Raw genomic sequence first — 14,588 nt, forward strand, 5'->3', positions numbered from 1 at the left:
CCAGGACAAGTGTCCTCGCCCTGAAAGTGGGTCAGGTCCCTCCCCCGGTGAGGAGGAAGGGGGCATGGAATCTGCCGCTGCACGCTTCATGGAGACAGAGCCTGAAAATTGGATCTGGTATTGCATGCAGAAGAGATCTGGCAAAGGCCTCTGCTCTTGAGAGCACAGGAAAATTCAAGTGGGTAGTGAGAGGCAGGAGACCAAAACCAAGGCAGCTCTGAGCTCTCCTGGGGAGTTGTGATGGGCATCTCCGGCCTGTCCGACTCACTCCAAGGAGGACAGTTGGGAAGTATCCTGGGAGTTTTCACTTTCCTTCCACCACGGGGAAGTACTTGGTCAGGTCAGAAATTAAAGTAAGAAGGGGAGGTCGGGGCCGGCACTGTGGCGCAGTGGGTTAACGCCCTGGCCTGAAGCACTGGCATCCCATATGGGCGCTGGTTCGAGACCCAGCTGCTCCACTTCCTGTCCAGTTCTCTGCTGTGGTCCGGGAAAGCAGTGGAAGATGGCTCAAGTCCTTGGGCCCCTGCACCCACGTGGGAGACCTGAAAGAAGCTCCTAGCTCCTGGCTTCGGATAGGCACAGCTCTGGTTGTCTGGGGAGTGAACCATCGGATGGAGGACCCCTCTTTCTCTGTGTCTCTCTCTCTCTGCCTTCTCCTCTCTGTGTAACTCTTTAAAATAAAAAAAAAAAAAACTTTAAAAAAAATAAAAAGGGGAGATCAACATTCGGATACCCTGTCGAGGGTTCAGGGTCCAGTTTTCATCGGGGGAATTTTTAACTTTTATTTAATATAAATTTCCAAAGTACAGCTTATGGATTACAATGGCTCCCCCCCCCCCATAACTTCCCTCCTACCCACAACCCTCCCCTCTCCCGCTCCCATTCCATTCACATCAAGATTCATTTTCAATTGTCTTTATTTACAGAAGATCAATTTAGCATATATTAAGTAAAGATTTCAACAGTTTGCACCCACACAGAAACACAAAGTGCAAAATACTGTTTGAGTACTAGTTATAGCATTAATTCACATTGTACAACACATTAAGGACAGAGAGCCCACATGAGGAGTAAGTGCACAGTGATTCCTGTTATTGATTTAACAAACTGACGCTCTTGTTTATGGCGTCGGTAATCACCCTAGGCTCTTGTCATGAGTTGCCAAGGCTATGGAAGCCTTTTGAGTTCGCTGACTCCGATCTTGTTTAGACAAGGTCATAGTCAAAGTGGAAGTTCTCTCCTCCCTTCAGAGAAAGGTACCTCCTCCTTTGATGGCCCGTTCTTTCCACTGGGATCTCACTCGCAGAGATCTTTCATTTAGGGTTTTTTTGTTTGTTTGTTTGTTTATTTGCCACAGTGTCTTGGCTTTCCATGCCTAAAATACTCTCATGGGCTCTTCAGCCAAATCTGAATGCCTTAAGGGCTGATTCTGAGGCCAGAGTGCTGTTTAGGACATCTGCCATTCTATGAGTCTGCTGTGTATCCCACTTCCCATATTGGATCATTCTCTCCACCTGGGGAATTTTGAACCTCACCAGGGAGTAGTCCTTACTGGTAGTCTTCTGAGGTTATTCCGGGTCCCACGCATCCATGGTCTCTCTTGGAAGGAGAATGGAGATGATAGGAAAGAGCAGCTAAGAGGTGGGCAGGGATCCAGCCCCAGGGGAGCAGATCAGCTGGGGGTTCCCCCGGGTCATGCAGGCAGCCATGGGTGCTGGACACTCAGCAGTCACTTCGTGATCTTCACTGCAGCTGCCACAGAGAAAAGTTTGGAGGAAGGGAGGGTCTCGGTCCTCGCCCACAGACTGTCCGTGCTCTTGGCGTGCAGGAGGTTGGTGTAAACCCCTGCCCAGGCTGGCAGAGAGAGGCAAGCTCAGAGGGCAGGTTCTCCAACGACTGCCTGGAGGCTGGCTGAGCTTCTGAGGGACCACATTGAGTGAGGGGCAATCTCTGTGCCTTTCCCGGGTTTCAGCACAATGAATGTTGGGAAAGGAGGGGCAGAGTGTGAAGCCAAAGCCAGACCAGCTTTACTCAGAAGAATGAAGCCTGGGACAGGCTCACTCCCAAGGCAGAGAGAGCACCTTGCCTTACAGACTAGTGGTTTATATGGTACAAAGTGGCAGGAAAGGGTTTGGGGGTCGGAGCCAAAGCTGGGCCGCTGAGATAGAGGGAGAGCCTGGGCTCGTTCTAAAGGTCCTGCGAGATCCCAGTGTGAGCTGGGAGGGGCTTGGGCTGAGACTGGGGCTGGACTCTGAGGCTGAGATGCTGAGCTGGGGGGAGAGAGCTTGGAAGGAGTGGGGAGCGCTCAGGCCGATGGCTGGACTCTCCCGATAGTGGTGTGTCCAGCAGTCCAGGCAGGGTGGGGCTGTATTAGGGCAGAGAAATGGGGGCTGCTTGCTGTTGTATAGGTGAGGGGTCAGTTTGGATCTAAGGCTTTTTGTCCTTGCTCCATCACTTTCTATACCTAATTTGTTCAGGGTTTTATTGTGAATGCTTGTTGTATTTTTAAGTCTTGAAATGTTAATTTTGAAAGGGGGAGATTTTCCATCTGCTGGTTTGCTCCCCAAATGTCTGCAACAGTCAGAGCTGAGTCAGGCTGAAGCAAGGATCCCAGAACTCCACCTGGTCTCCCATATGGGTGGCAGGGGCCCAAGTTCTTGAGCCATCATTACTGCCTCCCAGGATGCATTACGTGAAGTTGGGTCAGAAGCAGAGTAGCTGGGACTTGAATATGGGACGTGAGTGTCCCAAGTGGTGGCTTAACCTCCGTGCCACACCGTCCACCCTGGATGTTGTGTTTTATCAAAAGCTGTTTCTGATGATGCGATTCTTATCCTCTGTTTTAATGTATTTATTGACTTGGATATGTTGAGTCCCCCTTGATCATGGGAATGATTATTGTTTTGATGTGCTGTTATATTGATTTGCTAGTATTTTATTAAGAATTTTTGTGTCTAGGTGCATCAGGGATGTTGGCCTGTAGTTGTATTTTTGTCATGTGCTTGTCTGATTTAGGAATCCAGGTCAGGCTGTCCTCATAGAATGCATTTGGCAGGGTTCCCTTCCATTGACATTCTAGTGACATTTTGGGGAATCATTTGAAAAGAATTGGTGGTAGTTCTTCCTCCACTTGTGACCCGGCTCCCTGCTCATGTGCCCGGGAAAGCAGCACCCATGTGGGAGACCTGGGTGGAGTTTAGGGCTCCTGGGTTTGTCCTGGCCCTGCCCCAGCCTTTGCCACCATTTGGGGAGTGAACCACTGGATGGAAGATCTCTCTCCCGCCCTCCTTCTCTCTTCCTCTCTCTAATTCTGCCTTTCATATAAATAAATAAATCTTTAAAATTACTTCCTTGGAAGTTTGGAGGAATTCGGTGAAGCCTTCGAATGCTGCACTTTGCTTTGAGACATTTTCTTAGGACTGATTCAGTCTCATTTCTCTTTGGCTTGTTTAGTTTTCCTGATTCAGTTTTGGTGAGTTACATGTGTCTAGAAATCTCTCTATTATAGATTTTCCCATCTGCTACCTTATAGTGGTTAGTAATTCCTAATATATATCTATATATTTATGTGGTATCAGTTGTAACATCTGGTTTCATCTGATTTTGAGCCTTGTTTTGTTGGTTAGTCTAGATAAAGGCTCATCCATTTTTATCTTTTTCAGAAGCCAACTCAATTCATTTATCTTCTGTATTGTTAGTCTCTACTTCATTTTTTTATGCTCTGAGCTTTGTTCTACTTTTTTTTTTTTTTAAGATTTTTTATTTACTTGAAGCAGAGTTACAGAGGGAGGTCTTCCATCTGTTGTTTTACTCCCCAAATGGCTGCAACAGCCAGAGCTGGAGCAATCTGGAGCCAGGAGCTAGGAGCTTCTTAATGGTCTCCTATGCGGGTGCAGGGGCCCAAGCCCTTGGGCTGTCTTCGCTTTCCCAGGCCATAGTAGAGAGCTGGATCGGAAGAGGAGCAGCTGGGACCAGAGCCAGTGCCCATATGGGATGCTGGTGCTGCAGGCAGAGGCTTAGTCCACTATTTTGTTTTTAAAAGTCCTTGGAATGCATTTTTAGGTTACTTGATATCTCTTTTTAAATGTAGGTGATTAAACAACTTTTTTAAAGATGTATTTATTTATTCAAAAGGCAGTGTTATGGCCCAAGTCATTGGGCCTCTGCACCCGTATGGGAGACCCAGAAGAAGCTCCTGGCTTTGAATTGGTGCAGCTCCAGTTGTTGCAGCCAAATGGGGAGTGGATCAGCGGATGGAAGGCCTCTGTCTGCCTCTCCTCTCTGTGTAACTCTGACTTTCAAATAATTAAATTAAAAAAAAAAAAAAAAAAGGCAGTGTTAGAGATCTTACATCTGCCGGCTCACTCCTTAAATGGCCACGACAGCTGGAGCTAGGCCAGTCTGAAGGCAGGAGTCGGGAGTTTCCTCTGGGTCTCCAGTGTGGGTACAGAGGCCTGAGCACTTGGGCCATCCTCTGCTGCCTTCTTAGTCACATTAGCAGTGTCCATGTGGGATGCTGTTGTCACAGGCGGCGGCTTTTTACCCACTGTGCCATGGCGCTGGCCCCTAAACTGAACTTCCTACTGCTCTTGCTGTTTCGCGTAAGTTTAATTACATTTTTTTCAAGGAATTGTTAAATGTCCTTGTTTGTTTCTTCGATGACCCATTGTGACTCAGGAGCATGTTGTTGATTCTCAGCGTGTTTGCGTAATTCCTAACGCTTTGGCTCTGCCATTGTCAGAAAAGATGCGTGGTATGCTTTTGATGTTTGCCTTTGAGATGCACTTAACGTGCTCTGTCCTGGAGAGTGTTCTGTGTTGATGACAGAATGTATATGTGTGACTGTTGGATGAAAAGTGTCTGTTAGGGCCATTTGGTCTGTGGGGCAGTTCCGTGTATGTCCCAGGAGAGTGTAGCAGTGGTGTGGTTTCTTAGTGGCTTTGGGGTCTTGATGGTCTCTGCACTGAGGAACTTGGGGTGTTGGAGACCTCCGCTGTTCTGTATTGGAGCCTGTCTGTGCCTGGAGATCTGATGATGTTTGATCCGGTTGGGAGCTTTGCCGTTGAGTGCATGTGCATTTCCACTCTTTATGTTCTTGCTGACTTACTCCCTTGGGCATCATAGTGACCTTGTCTCCTTTAGGGTTTTTGTCTTGAAGCCTGTTTTGTGTGATGCAACATAGCTGCTTCCGGTTGCTTTTGGTCTGTTTGCATGGATTGTCTTTTTCCATGTTTCACTTTCAGTCTGTGTCTTTACTGGTGAGGTGAGTTTCTTGTATGCAGCATATCACTGGGTCTTGTTTTCTTAGCTTTTAACTAGGAATTTTTTCCCTTAATATTCAAGACCATTAATGATAAGCATGACTTAATCATGTCATTTCAAGCCATACCTTGTTTATCTTGAATGTCTGTGGTTGTGCAGTTTTGATGAAGTTGGATTTCTCCATATTTCTCTGGTGTATCTACTCGCATGTGTTTTTTTTTTTTTTTTTTTTCAGCTTGGTGGTTTCCTCTTTATTGATGCGCCTCCTATCTCCCCCCAGTTTCAGTCCCTTCCATCTACTCCCAAAAAAGAAGGTAGTGAAAGGAAGGGATTGTTGGGGTCCTCAACCCCTTGGGCAGTTAGAAAGGGAACAGAAACCAGAATAATCACTGGGTGCAACAGAGACTGACAATCCATAAGTGTAAAGCAGAGTGGGAAAGGCGGGTGGAGAACGGGGGAGAGAGGAGAGGCTCCCATGACCCCTCCTGCTAAGGGTGGGAGGGAAGCCTCCGCCGGTAAGTGCAGGTCCTGGAGAAAGAAGGTGGTGCTGGAGCTTGGAGGAGGAGGGGAGGTCAAGGCAGGGGGGACCCCCCACCTCAGGGGCAGCAGCTTCACAGGCCGTAGACACTTTCGTCACTGTAGGCAATGTACAGAAAGAAGTCCTCTTCATGGTGCTCCTGGTAGAGCTGACCCATGGTGGCACTGGTGGGTGGAATGACGTTGTTGACAAAGAAAAACAAGGCATCCTCAGCTTGGAGATGAATTCGCTTCCGGATCAGGAAGTAGAACTGACCAACTGTGAGATCAGAAGGCACCAGGTATTTTTTTTTGTCCATGTCTCCTATCCGAGCTTTGGGAGCCTTTTCTACTATCACCGGGACCCGGTCCGTGTATTTCTTTCTGATCTTCTCGCCCTCAGAGCGGCGCTTCTCGAACGGATGCTCCTCCTTGTACACGAACTTCATCCTCCCGGGAACCGGGCTGGACCGGGCTGGGAAGAGGGAAGCCAGGGAGCTACTCTCATGTGTTTTTGTGATGAGAGTTAACTTTGTTTTGCTTCTGCGTTTGGGTCTCCTTGAAGCACCTTTTGGAAGGTGAGTTAGTTGGTGGTTCTGAATTCCATCATTTCCTGCTTGGAAAGCTTAAGGATAGTTTTGCTGGGTATAGTATTCTCAGTGGGCAGTACTTTTCTTTTAGAACTCAGAATATATCATTTCTTGCCTTCTTGGCCTATAAGGTTTCTTTGGAGAAATCTGCTGTAACAGGGTCCCCTGTAAGTGCCTGCACACGTTTCTATTGCAGATTTTAGATTTGACTTTGTGTTGCACTTCTGAGCATTTGATCATAATGCGTTGCTGTGAGGTCTTTTGTTGCTGTACCTGTTTGGGGTCGTGTGGGCCTCTTGAGCCTGGATGTTAGTATCTTCACCATGATAGGGGCGTTTCGGCTGTTTTCTTTCCATAGGTTTTCTATGCTTTTATTCCTCTCTCCTCCTTTTGAGATTTCCAGAATTCAAATAGATCTCACAAGGCTGGTGCTGTGGCATAGCGGGTGGGGCCACTGGCTGTAGTGCCAGCATCCTATATGGGCACCGGTTTGGTCCTGGATGCTCCACTTCTGATCCAGCTCTCTGCTGTGGCCTGGGAAAATGGTGGAGGATGGAGTCCTTGGGTCCCCCATGCGGCAACAGGGGCCCAGAGGGGGCTCCTGGCTTTGGATCAGCATGGCTACAGCTGTTGCAGCCATCTGGAGGGTGAACCAGCAGATGTGGTACCCCTCTCTCTCTGCTTCTCCTTCTCTGTGTAACTCTGACTTTCAAAATAATCATAAAAAAAAAGAGATCTCATGTAATGGTGTCCCAAAGGTCTCAGAGGCTGTTTCGTTCTCTGTCTTGTTGTATTTGGTCTGAGTGTGATATTGGTAAAGATTTGTCTTAAAACTGAGATCTTGTTCTTGTTCTTCTTCTTCTTTTTTTTTTTTTTTAAAAGATTTATTTATTTGAAAGAGTTACAGAGAGGCAGAAGCAGAGATAGAGAAAGGTAGGGGTTGTCTATCTGCTGGTTCACTCCTCAGATGGCTGGAGCTGGGCTGATCAGAAGCCAGGAGCTTCTTCGGGGTCTCAGGGGCCCAAGGAGTTGGGCCATCTTCTGCTTTCCCAGGCCATTGCAGAGAGCTGCATTGGAAGTAGAGCAGCTGGGACTCAAACCGGTGCCCATATGGGATGCCGGCACTCTAGGCAACTGCTTTACCCACCATGCCACAGTGCTGGGCCCAAGCTGAGGTCTTTGGTCAGCTTGATTGGACTCTACGACTGCAGTGTCCTGCTGTACCTCGGGGACACCGTATTTTTTGCTGTTCCATGCTTCCTGTGTCCTGAGGTAGATGTTCGTGTATCTGGCAGATGACTGACTCTCTCAGAAAGTTGTTTCCGCAGTAAAAGGATTTTTCCTGAAGGTAGGCCTCCAGGGTCTGGTCTAGTAGGCGCTCTCCGCATTAGTTGCAGTTGGAGCCTGTGGTGTAATGTCCCTATGCCTCCCACTGTAGCCAGTGGCAGTGCGGTGGTGCTTGGGGCACTCCTCGGTCCTGGCAGTGGTCCGTGGGGGCTCAGTGGCAGCTTGCGGGGTGGCCCTCAGTCTGTGGCGGCTGTGGTCGCAGGGGTCAGTTGGGTTCCTGTGGTGGCAGGAGTGTGGCTGGAGCGTGGTAGCAGGAGCATGGTGGCTGTGTGCGGGTTCCTATGCGATGTCTGGGCAGTGGCCTCCCTTGAATTCCCTCCAGCAGACGTTGCTGTCCCGCCTGGGGCTAGGGAAAGGGTACCACAGCCCGCCTTGACTGTGCAGCCTGGGGGTCGGGCAGTGCCCACGGAGCTCGGCTCTGCCTGCTGCGGAGGTGCGTGTGGTGCTGGCCAGGGCACAGGGCCAGTTGAGTGGGGCCATGGGTCTCAAACTGGCATGGGGAGCAGTTCCAGAGGCTCCATCTGCAGGTCCTGGCCTAAGGTCAGGGACCGCTGGGACCTGCCTGATGTTGGGTTTTACCAGCTTGGCTGTGAGCTCCAAGATGCAGTCCTGTGTTCACTTGGGTACCCCACTCCCCAGTGGCTGAGGTCTTGCCCCTTGCTGTCTGCCCGAGGCAAGGGGCTGGGGAGCAGTAAAGGCTGTCTCTTGGCCACCTAGCTCATATTAATTTGGGTTGCACTGAGTTTTGCCGCCACGGGGCCCTGTGCTGTGTGGTGGGTGCACACCAAGCCCGCCCTCCCAGGCTGTAGGACTGCACCCGAGACCGGGCAGGTTTAGAAGAGGCCTCTGGGCTTATCTCGTGCTGGGTCCTACCCAGCAGGCTGGGCACCGAGCTTGAAAGCAAATTCCTGAGCTCCCTTTCCCACCCTCTTCCCTAGCTGCAGGAGTCTTGCTGCACATCTACCAGAGGTTTGGGGGAGGGTGGCTAGAGCCAGCGCCTTGGTTGCCTGGCTAAGCAGGGTCCAGGCCCCCGGGGCAGCATGCGGCGCTCTGTCTGGCCTCGGGTCTCACTGTAGGCGGCCTGGGACGAGGTTTCAAGCCTGAGGTCTGGACTTGTCTCCCCTCCTGCTTGGGAAAAGGAGAGGGATTATCTCTCCCCCTGCTCTGCCCCACAGAGCCAGGGGCAGGCAGGGTGACGGCAGCTGTTAGCTTCCTGCCTTCTGCAGTGTCTTCTTGTGGCACAACCCCGAAGGCGCTCTGGCGTACGGCCCGGCTTCCTTCCTCAGCTCCCGTGTGAGCAGGCACCCGAAGGTTACTCGGCTGCTGTCTCGCGCTGTCTCCCCAGTGGTCACGTTGAAATGCTTCCCACAGTCCTAAATGCTACTCCTGGTCCCAGCGACCTTGTCCTGGGCTGGCCGAGTGCCCACACTTGGAGCAGTGCTAGTCCATGCAGTGGGGTCGGTGTAGAGAAATGCATGACCCAGGAGCCCCAGCCAGCTGTGTGTGTAGGAGCTGGGCCGGGGCCTAGAACTGGCCCACTCCAGGGAATGCAGGCGTGGGGAGTGGCCCCGTGCCCCACGGTGCTCAGCAGTGGCTGGAGGAGTGGATCGGAGAGCCGAGGTCAGAGCAAGTCCTGCTGCTGTGGGTGGGTGTGGGTGCCATCTCCCAGGCACGAGAAGTACGTGTGGGTGGCTGGGATGGCAGTGGCGTGAACTCTGTCACACGTGAGGCTCCCAGCCTTAGAGCTCTGGAACCTTAGGGTCGCGTGTTTGAATCCTGCAGCCGGAGCTGGAAGGGACTGTAGGGGTCATCCCCTTGTTGTACCTTTGTCTAAACCAAGGTCACTGCTGCTGTGTCCCTGACCTGGGGCACGCCAGGCCACGTTGTTCTCCTGCTCCCTGGCCCGTGTGACCCGAGGAATGTCTGTATCTTGGCTGGAGGCGCTGCTTGCATTGGCGTGAGCAGAGGCTGCTGGGAGCCCTGGCCTTACCCCAGATCTGCTGCTTTGTTTGGAAGCTTCAGGCACTGCGTGCTCCGTCTGACCGAGGACAACTCGCAGCCCTTGATGACCAAGCTGCAGTGGCTCTTCGCCTTCCTGGAGCACAGTCAGGTGTGTGTGGGGTGGGGTGGGGGGTACAACGGCGATGGGGGGGGCCAGGCCGGCTCCTGCACCCACACTTCCCCTTTGCTTTCCCACCACCTGCTGCTGTGAGCAGTTACATGGCTGGGCCCCAGCCAGGCTGGCACAGGCTCAGGGCCAAAGCCCATGGGCTGGCTGAGTGGCCCCGAAATCTCCTGGGCAGGAGAGGGTGTGCGTGCTTGAGTCTGGTTTTATTCATCTCCTGTCCTGCACTTGGGGGCTGTTGAGGGCGTGGGCGGACAAAACAAACGCTGTCCAAACCTTCAGGGGACCGACAGCCATGGGCTCCGCAGGACCCTGGGTGGGGCAGGGGGCCAGCAGGGGTCACTGCCTTCACAGAGGGGAGTGCAGTGTGCGGCAGATGTGGTGGTGGTGGTGGTGGTGGGGGCCGCACCCTGGACTCCTTGGGGCATCGAGAGGGTGCTGGGTGCAGACTGGGCTGTTAGCAAAGGCACAAAGTGTGGGGTTCGTGTTTGCGTGAACCCCATGCTGCCCGGAAGGACTTGTGGGATGGGAGGGGAGGCGTCTCCCGGGTCGGACCCCAGGCCTAGTGCGCTGCAGAGCTGGTGAGGGAGGGAGGGCCTGGTCCTGACCACGCCTTTTGCACGCCTTGTCCCAGCGGCCCGCCATTTCCCCGGAGAACTTCCTCTCTGCCTCCTGGACACCCTGGTTCAGTCCCGGCACCCAGCAGGACTGCTCCGAGTACCTGAAGTACTTGTTGGATCGGTAAGGGAGGCCAGGAGAGCCCTCCTGCATCCCTGGGCTGGGCTGCTGCCTTGACTTGGGGGGCGTGGGGCGGCGTGTGCTGCGGGACTGAGCAGCCGGGAAGCCTGGCCCCGCAAGGCTGAGTTCTGGGAGGGGCGGGGGCAGGGCAGCACGCTGTGCTGGTCACTGGGTGCGTGTCCTTGTCGCTGTTCTGCGTGCACAGGCCCACGGAGCTGGCTGCTTGTGATGAGCCTGCATATAGGTCATCTATCGCATGAGGGCACAGGTGCATGGATGTGCACTAGTGTGTGTGTGTGTGTGTGTGTGTGTGTGTGCGCGCACCCCTGCGTGGTCGGTGCGGACGTAGAGCCCGTGTCACCGCTCCAGGCTGCATGAAGAGGAGAAAACGGGCACCAGGATCTGCCAGAAGCTCAAGCAGTCCAGCGCGCCCTCCCCGCCGGAGGAGCCCCCCGGCCCCAGGTCGACCTCGGTGGAGACGATGTTCGGAGGCAAGATAGTGACGCGGATCCGCTGCCTGCGCTGCCTCAACGTCTCCTCCCGCGAGGAGGCCTTCACCGACCTCTCCCTGGCCTTTCCGCCGCCCGAGCGCTGCCGCCGCCGCCGCCGCCTGGGCTCGGTGCTGCAGCCCGCGGAGGAGGTGAGGGCCCAGGCCGCCGGCAGGGCGGGCGCCCGGCGGCAGCGCAAGCTCTGCATCGCCGGCGACGCCGCGCCTCCCGTGCTGCTCGTCGACGGCCTGGGCGCACAGAGCGGGCCGCAGCCGTGCGCCGAGAGGGAGGAGGACGCAGCGGCGGGGAGCGAGAGCGGGCAGAGGGACGAGGGAGGAGCGGCGGAGGAGGAGGGGGAGGAAGGCCCGCGAGGGGAGCAGCAGCCCCCGCCGGCGCAGGGAGAGGAGGAGGAGGAGGAGGAGAAGGTGGAGAAGGAGAAGGAGGAGACGGAGACCGAGAAGGAGGAGGACACCTCGGGCCCCGGCACCCAAGGCGCTGCTGCCGCCCCGTCCGGCCCCGAGGGCTCCCGCTCCGTCCTGGACCTGGTCAACTACTTCCTGTCGCCCGAGCGGCTGACGGCGGAGAACCGCTACCGCTGCGAGTCGTGCGCCTCCCTGCAGGACGCCGAGAAGGTGGTGGAGCTGAGCCAGGGGCCGCGCTACCTCATCCTCACGCTGCTGCGCTTCTCCTTCGACCTGCGCACCATGCGGCGCCGCAAGATCCTCGACGACGTCGCCATCCCGCTGCTGCTCCGCCTGCCGCTGGCCGGCGGCCGGGGCCAGGCCTACGACCTGTGCAGCGTCGTGGTGCACTCGGGCGTGTCCTCCGAGAGCGGCCACTACTACTGCTATGCCCGGGAGGGCGCTGCCCGGCCCGCGGCCGCCGACAGGCCCGAGCCCGAGAACCAGTGGTACCTGTTCAATGACACCCGGGTGTCCTTCTCCTCCTTCGAGTCCGTCAGCAACGTCACCTCCTTCTTCCCCAAGGACACGGCCTACGTGCTCTTCTACCGGCAGCGGCCCGGGGACGGGCCGGCGGCCGAGCCCGGGTCGCCCAGGGTGCGTGCCGAGCCCACCCTGCACAAGGACCTGATGGAAGCCATTTCCAAAGACAACATCCTGTACCTGCAGGTGAGCAGACGCCCCGGCCTCCCTCGCACGGCGCCTCCCTTTTCACCCAGGGGCAGGCAGGCTGCTCAGAGCTGACGCCGCGTTGGTGGGCTGCACTGACCTCGGCTCCTCCCTGGGAGGCCCAGCCCCAGCGACTTCTAAGCCTGCCTGAGCAGCCCTGTGGGCTTCCCAGCGTACCTCGGTCTCTGTCCCCGTTCCTTGCTGTCAGGGGTGGTGTCCAGATGTTGAGCAACTGGCAAGCGCCTGGAGGGGCTGTTTGTGTGGGCCATCTGGTATCACACGGGGTCAGCTGACCTGCCTGCAGTTGGGGGTGGCCGGGGGGGGGGGGGGCGCACGCTTCCTCCCAGCAGTGTCTGTGGCCCGAGTGTTGACAGGTGGGGAGCTGGCGGCCCAGGGCAGGAAGCAGCGTGGAGGCCCCCGTGTGGTGTGAGGCCACCTCCTGGTCCCCTGACCGCCTGCTTCCTGGGGCCATGTGGTCAGCCAGTCGCAGTCCAGCGAGAACCGATTCCTTCCCTCTGAGGCACTGGGGTTCCTGCCGAGAGGTGGCCAAGGTGGGGCCTCCTGTCCCTGGTGGGAGGGATGGCCTGCCCACCCATCCTGCCTGTGGCCTGGCCTCAGGGATCATCAGAATTGCTGTGTGCTTAGTGGCCCTAGGGAGGGAGTGAAGGGAGGAACTGGCTTTGGAGTCTGAATTTGAAGCTGCCCCCACCCCCCCAATCTGTGTTTCCAGGAGCAGGAGAAGGAGGCCCGGAGCCGAGCAGCCTACATCTCGGCCCTCCCCGCATCTCCCCACTGGGGGAGGGGATTTGATGAAGACAAGGATGAGGACGAAGGCTCTGCGGGAGGCTGCAACCCTGCAGGTGGCAATGGCGGTGACTTCCATAGACTGGTCTTCTAATGGAAACCCTCCCGCAGCGCGTTTCTACCTGTGGGGCAGCAGAGCCCATGGGGGAGGCCTCAGCCCCTTCCTGAGAGCCGGATGGGGCCCTCAGGGCCCAGGCCGAGCTGCTCTGCCAAGTGGGGTCAGGCTCAGTCTCCATGTAGGCCCTCCTAGGGCACAGGGCTGCAGAAGGGAGCTTCTGGAACGTTGGCCCTGTCACCTTGGTAGAGATGCAGATGTGAGGGCCAAGCCTGTTGGACCTCAGGCCCTGATGCTGGCATCGGCTACGTTAAGATTTCACTCCCAAGTGTCCTGGCTGACTTGCAGCAGCCTCCCTGGGCAGGCGGCGGGCTTGGCCTTTCTCTGCAAGGAGCCTGCCCTGGGATAGGGGACCTCGCTCGGCACGTGGGTCTGGGCATCGCCTCCAGTGCCTGGCTCAGGTCGCCTTTCCCTTCAGCCCCTCTTGGCCAGTTCTGGCTCTAGCATGAAAAGCACACCGGGATCCACGCCTGTGCATGGGCTGGGGCTGTGGGCCGCCTCTGGCTGCCCTCCAGCTGTTCTGAGGTCTTAGGGGCGAGGCAGGTGCATGCCTCTGCAGTTGGCCCTTTTGAGAGCAGTGCAGATGGGGAGCGGCCTGACTCAGGACTGGCCCCAGGTCTCCCATTGGGTCCTCCGTCCTTACGTACCCACACCAGGTGTTGTGCCACAGGGATAGCCTTCGCCCCTCCCCCTCCCCCTTGCCCGCCTCAGTGCCTGAGATGCCACCATTAGCATCGCCCCCTCCCCTGCTCTGGTTGAGGTAGAGGGTCTTTATTTTCCTGCAAAGATGTTTCTCACGAAGCCACGGTCTGTGTGGCGGCAGCTGGCTGGCTTGGCTGCTCTGAGCTTGGTGGCTGTGTGAGGGCTGTCTCCATGGGCCCTGACACTGCTGTAGCCCCTCAAAATGGAGAGGAGAAACCGTGTTCTCGAACAGGAATAAAGCTAGGTTCTCTGAAGCCTGGGAAAGCTGTCGTTCTTCCGGCCTCGGCGGCTGTGACGTGCTCTGTCCCCTTGCTCTCCTCCCTGCCTGGGAAGTTGGCTGGCGATCCTTGCTCCTCAAGGGTGAGGCGAGGACACACCTGGTGACAGACTGTGCACTGGTGCTGGGCCTCGGAGGACCGAGCGGGAGGCACCCAGTGGGACACAGCAGAGAGTACTTTGCCGACCAGCTGGTCCAGGAGGTTTTTCAGGACTTGGGACACCCTGGGACCACATGCTGCCACCCCGCCATTCATTCCCTCCTCTGGGAGGCTGGGTACAGGCAGAGGCGGATGTGGCCTCCTGAGCCTGCTGAGGGCTTTTGCAGCAGGTGGAGCTGTCCAACCCATCAGGGACCAGGTGGTTGGAATTGGACTGAATGACACCCAGGCTAGGAAACGGGACTTGGCAACCCCTGTGTTGCAGATCAGGGAAACAGAGGCCTCACCGAGGCTCCCTGCCGAGAGAAGTCCGTAAGCATTCCCAGGAAATGGG

At 55.8% G+C, this 14,588-nt stretch overlaps 1 protein-coding gene across 5 annotated transcripts in view; it reads left to right on the forward strand.

Annotated features, from left to right (window-relative positions):
- The window catches only part of USP35 (ubiquitin specific peptidase 35), a 41,541-nt gene extending 27,470 nt beyond the window's left edge, over window positions 1-14,071 (forward strand). For 4 of the 5 annotated variants that reach the window (XM_051822034.3, XM_089331686.1, XM_051822075.3 and 1 more), the window contains exons 8-11: window positions 9,732-9,825; window positions 10,475-10,581; window positions 10,948-12,196; window positions 12,927-14,071. In XM_051822034.3, coding sequence (XP_051677994.2) covers window positions 9,732-9,825; window positions 10,475-10,581; window positions 10,948-12,196; window positions 12,927-13,094 — 1,618 coding nt within the window. In that variant the 3' untranslated portion in view covers window positions 13,095-14,071. Of the gene's footprint in view, window positions 1-525; window positions 6,357-9,731; window positions 9,826-10,474; window positions 10,582-10,947; window positions 12,197-12,926 lie in introns of those variants that run through there. The other variant, XM_089331706.1, reaches the window with a different exon arrangement.
- Window positions 14,072-14,588: the final 517 nt, after the last annotated feature.

Source organism: Oryctolagus cuniculus, chromosome 1 (assembly GCF_051225735.1).
Source record: "Oryctolagus cuniculus isolate XC-2025 breed Fujian yellow rabbit chromosome 1, ASM5122573v1, whole genome shotgun sequence".
Classification (NCBI taxonomy): Eukaryota; Metazoa; Chordata; class Mammalia; order Lagomorpha; family Leporidae; genus Oryctolagus; species Oryctolagus cuniculus.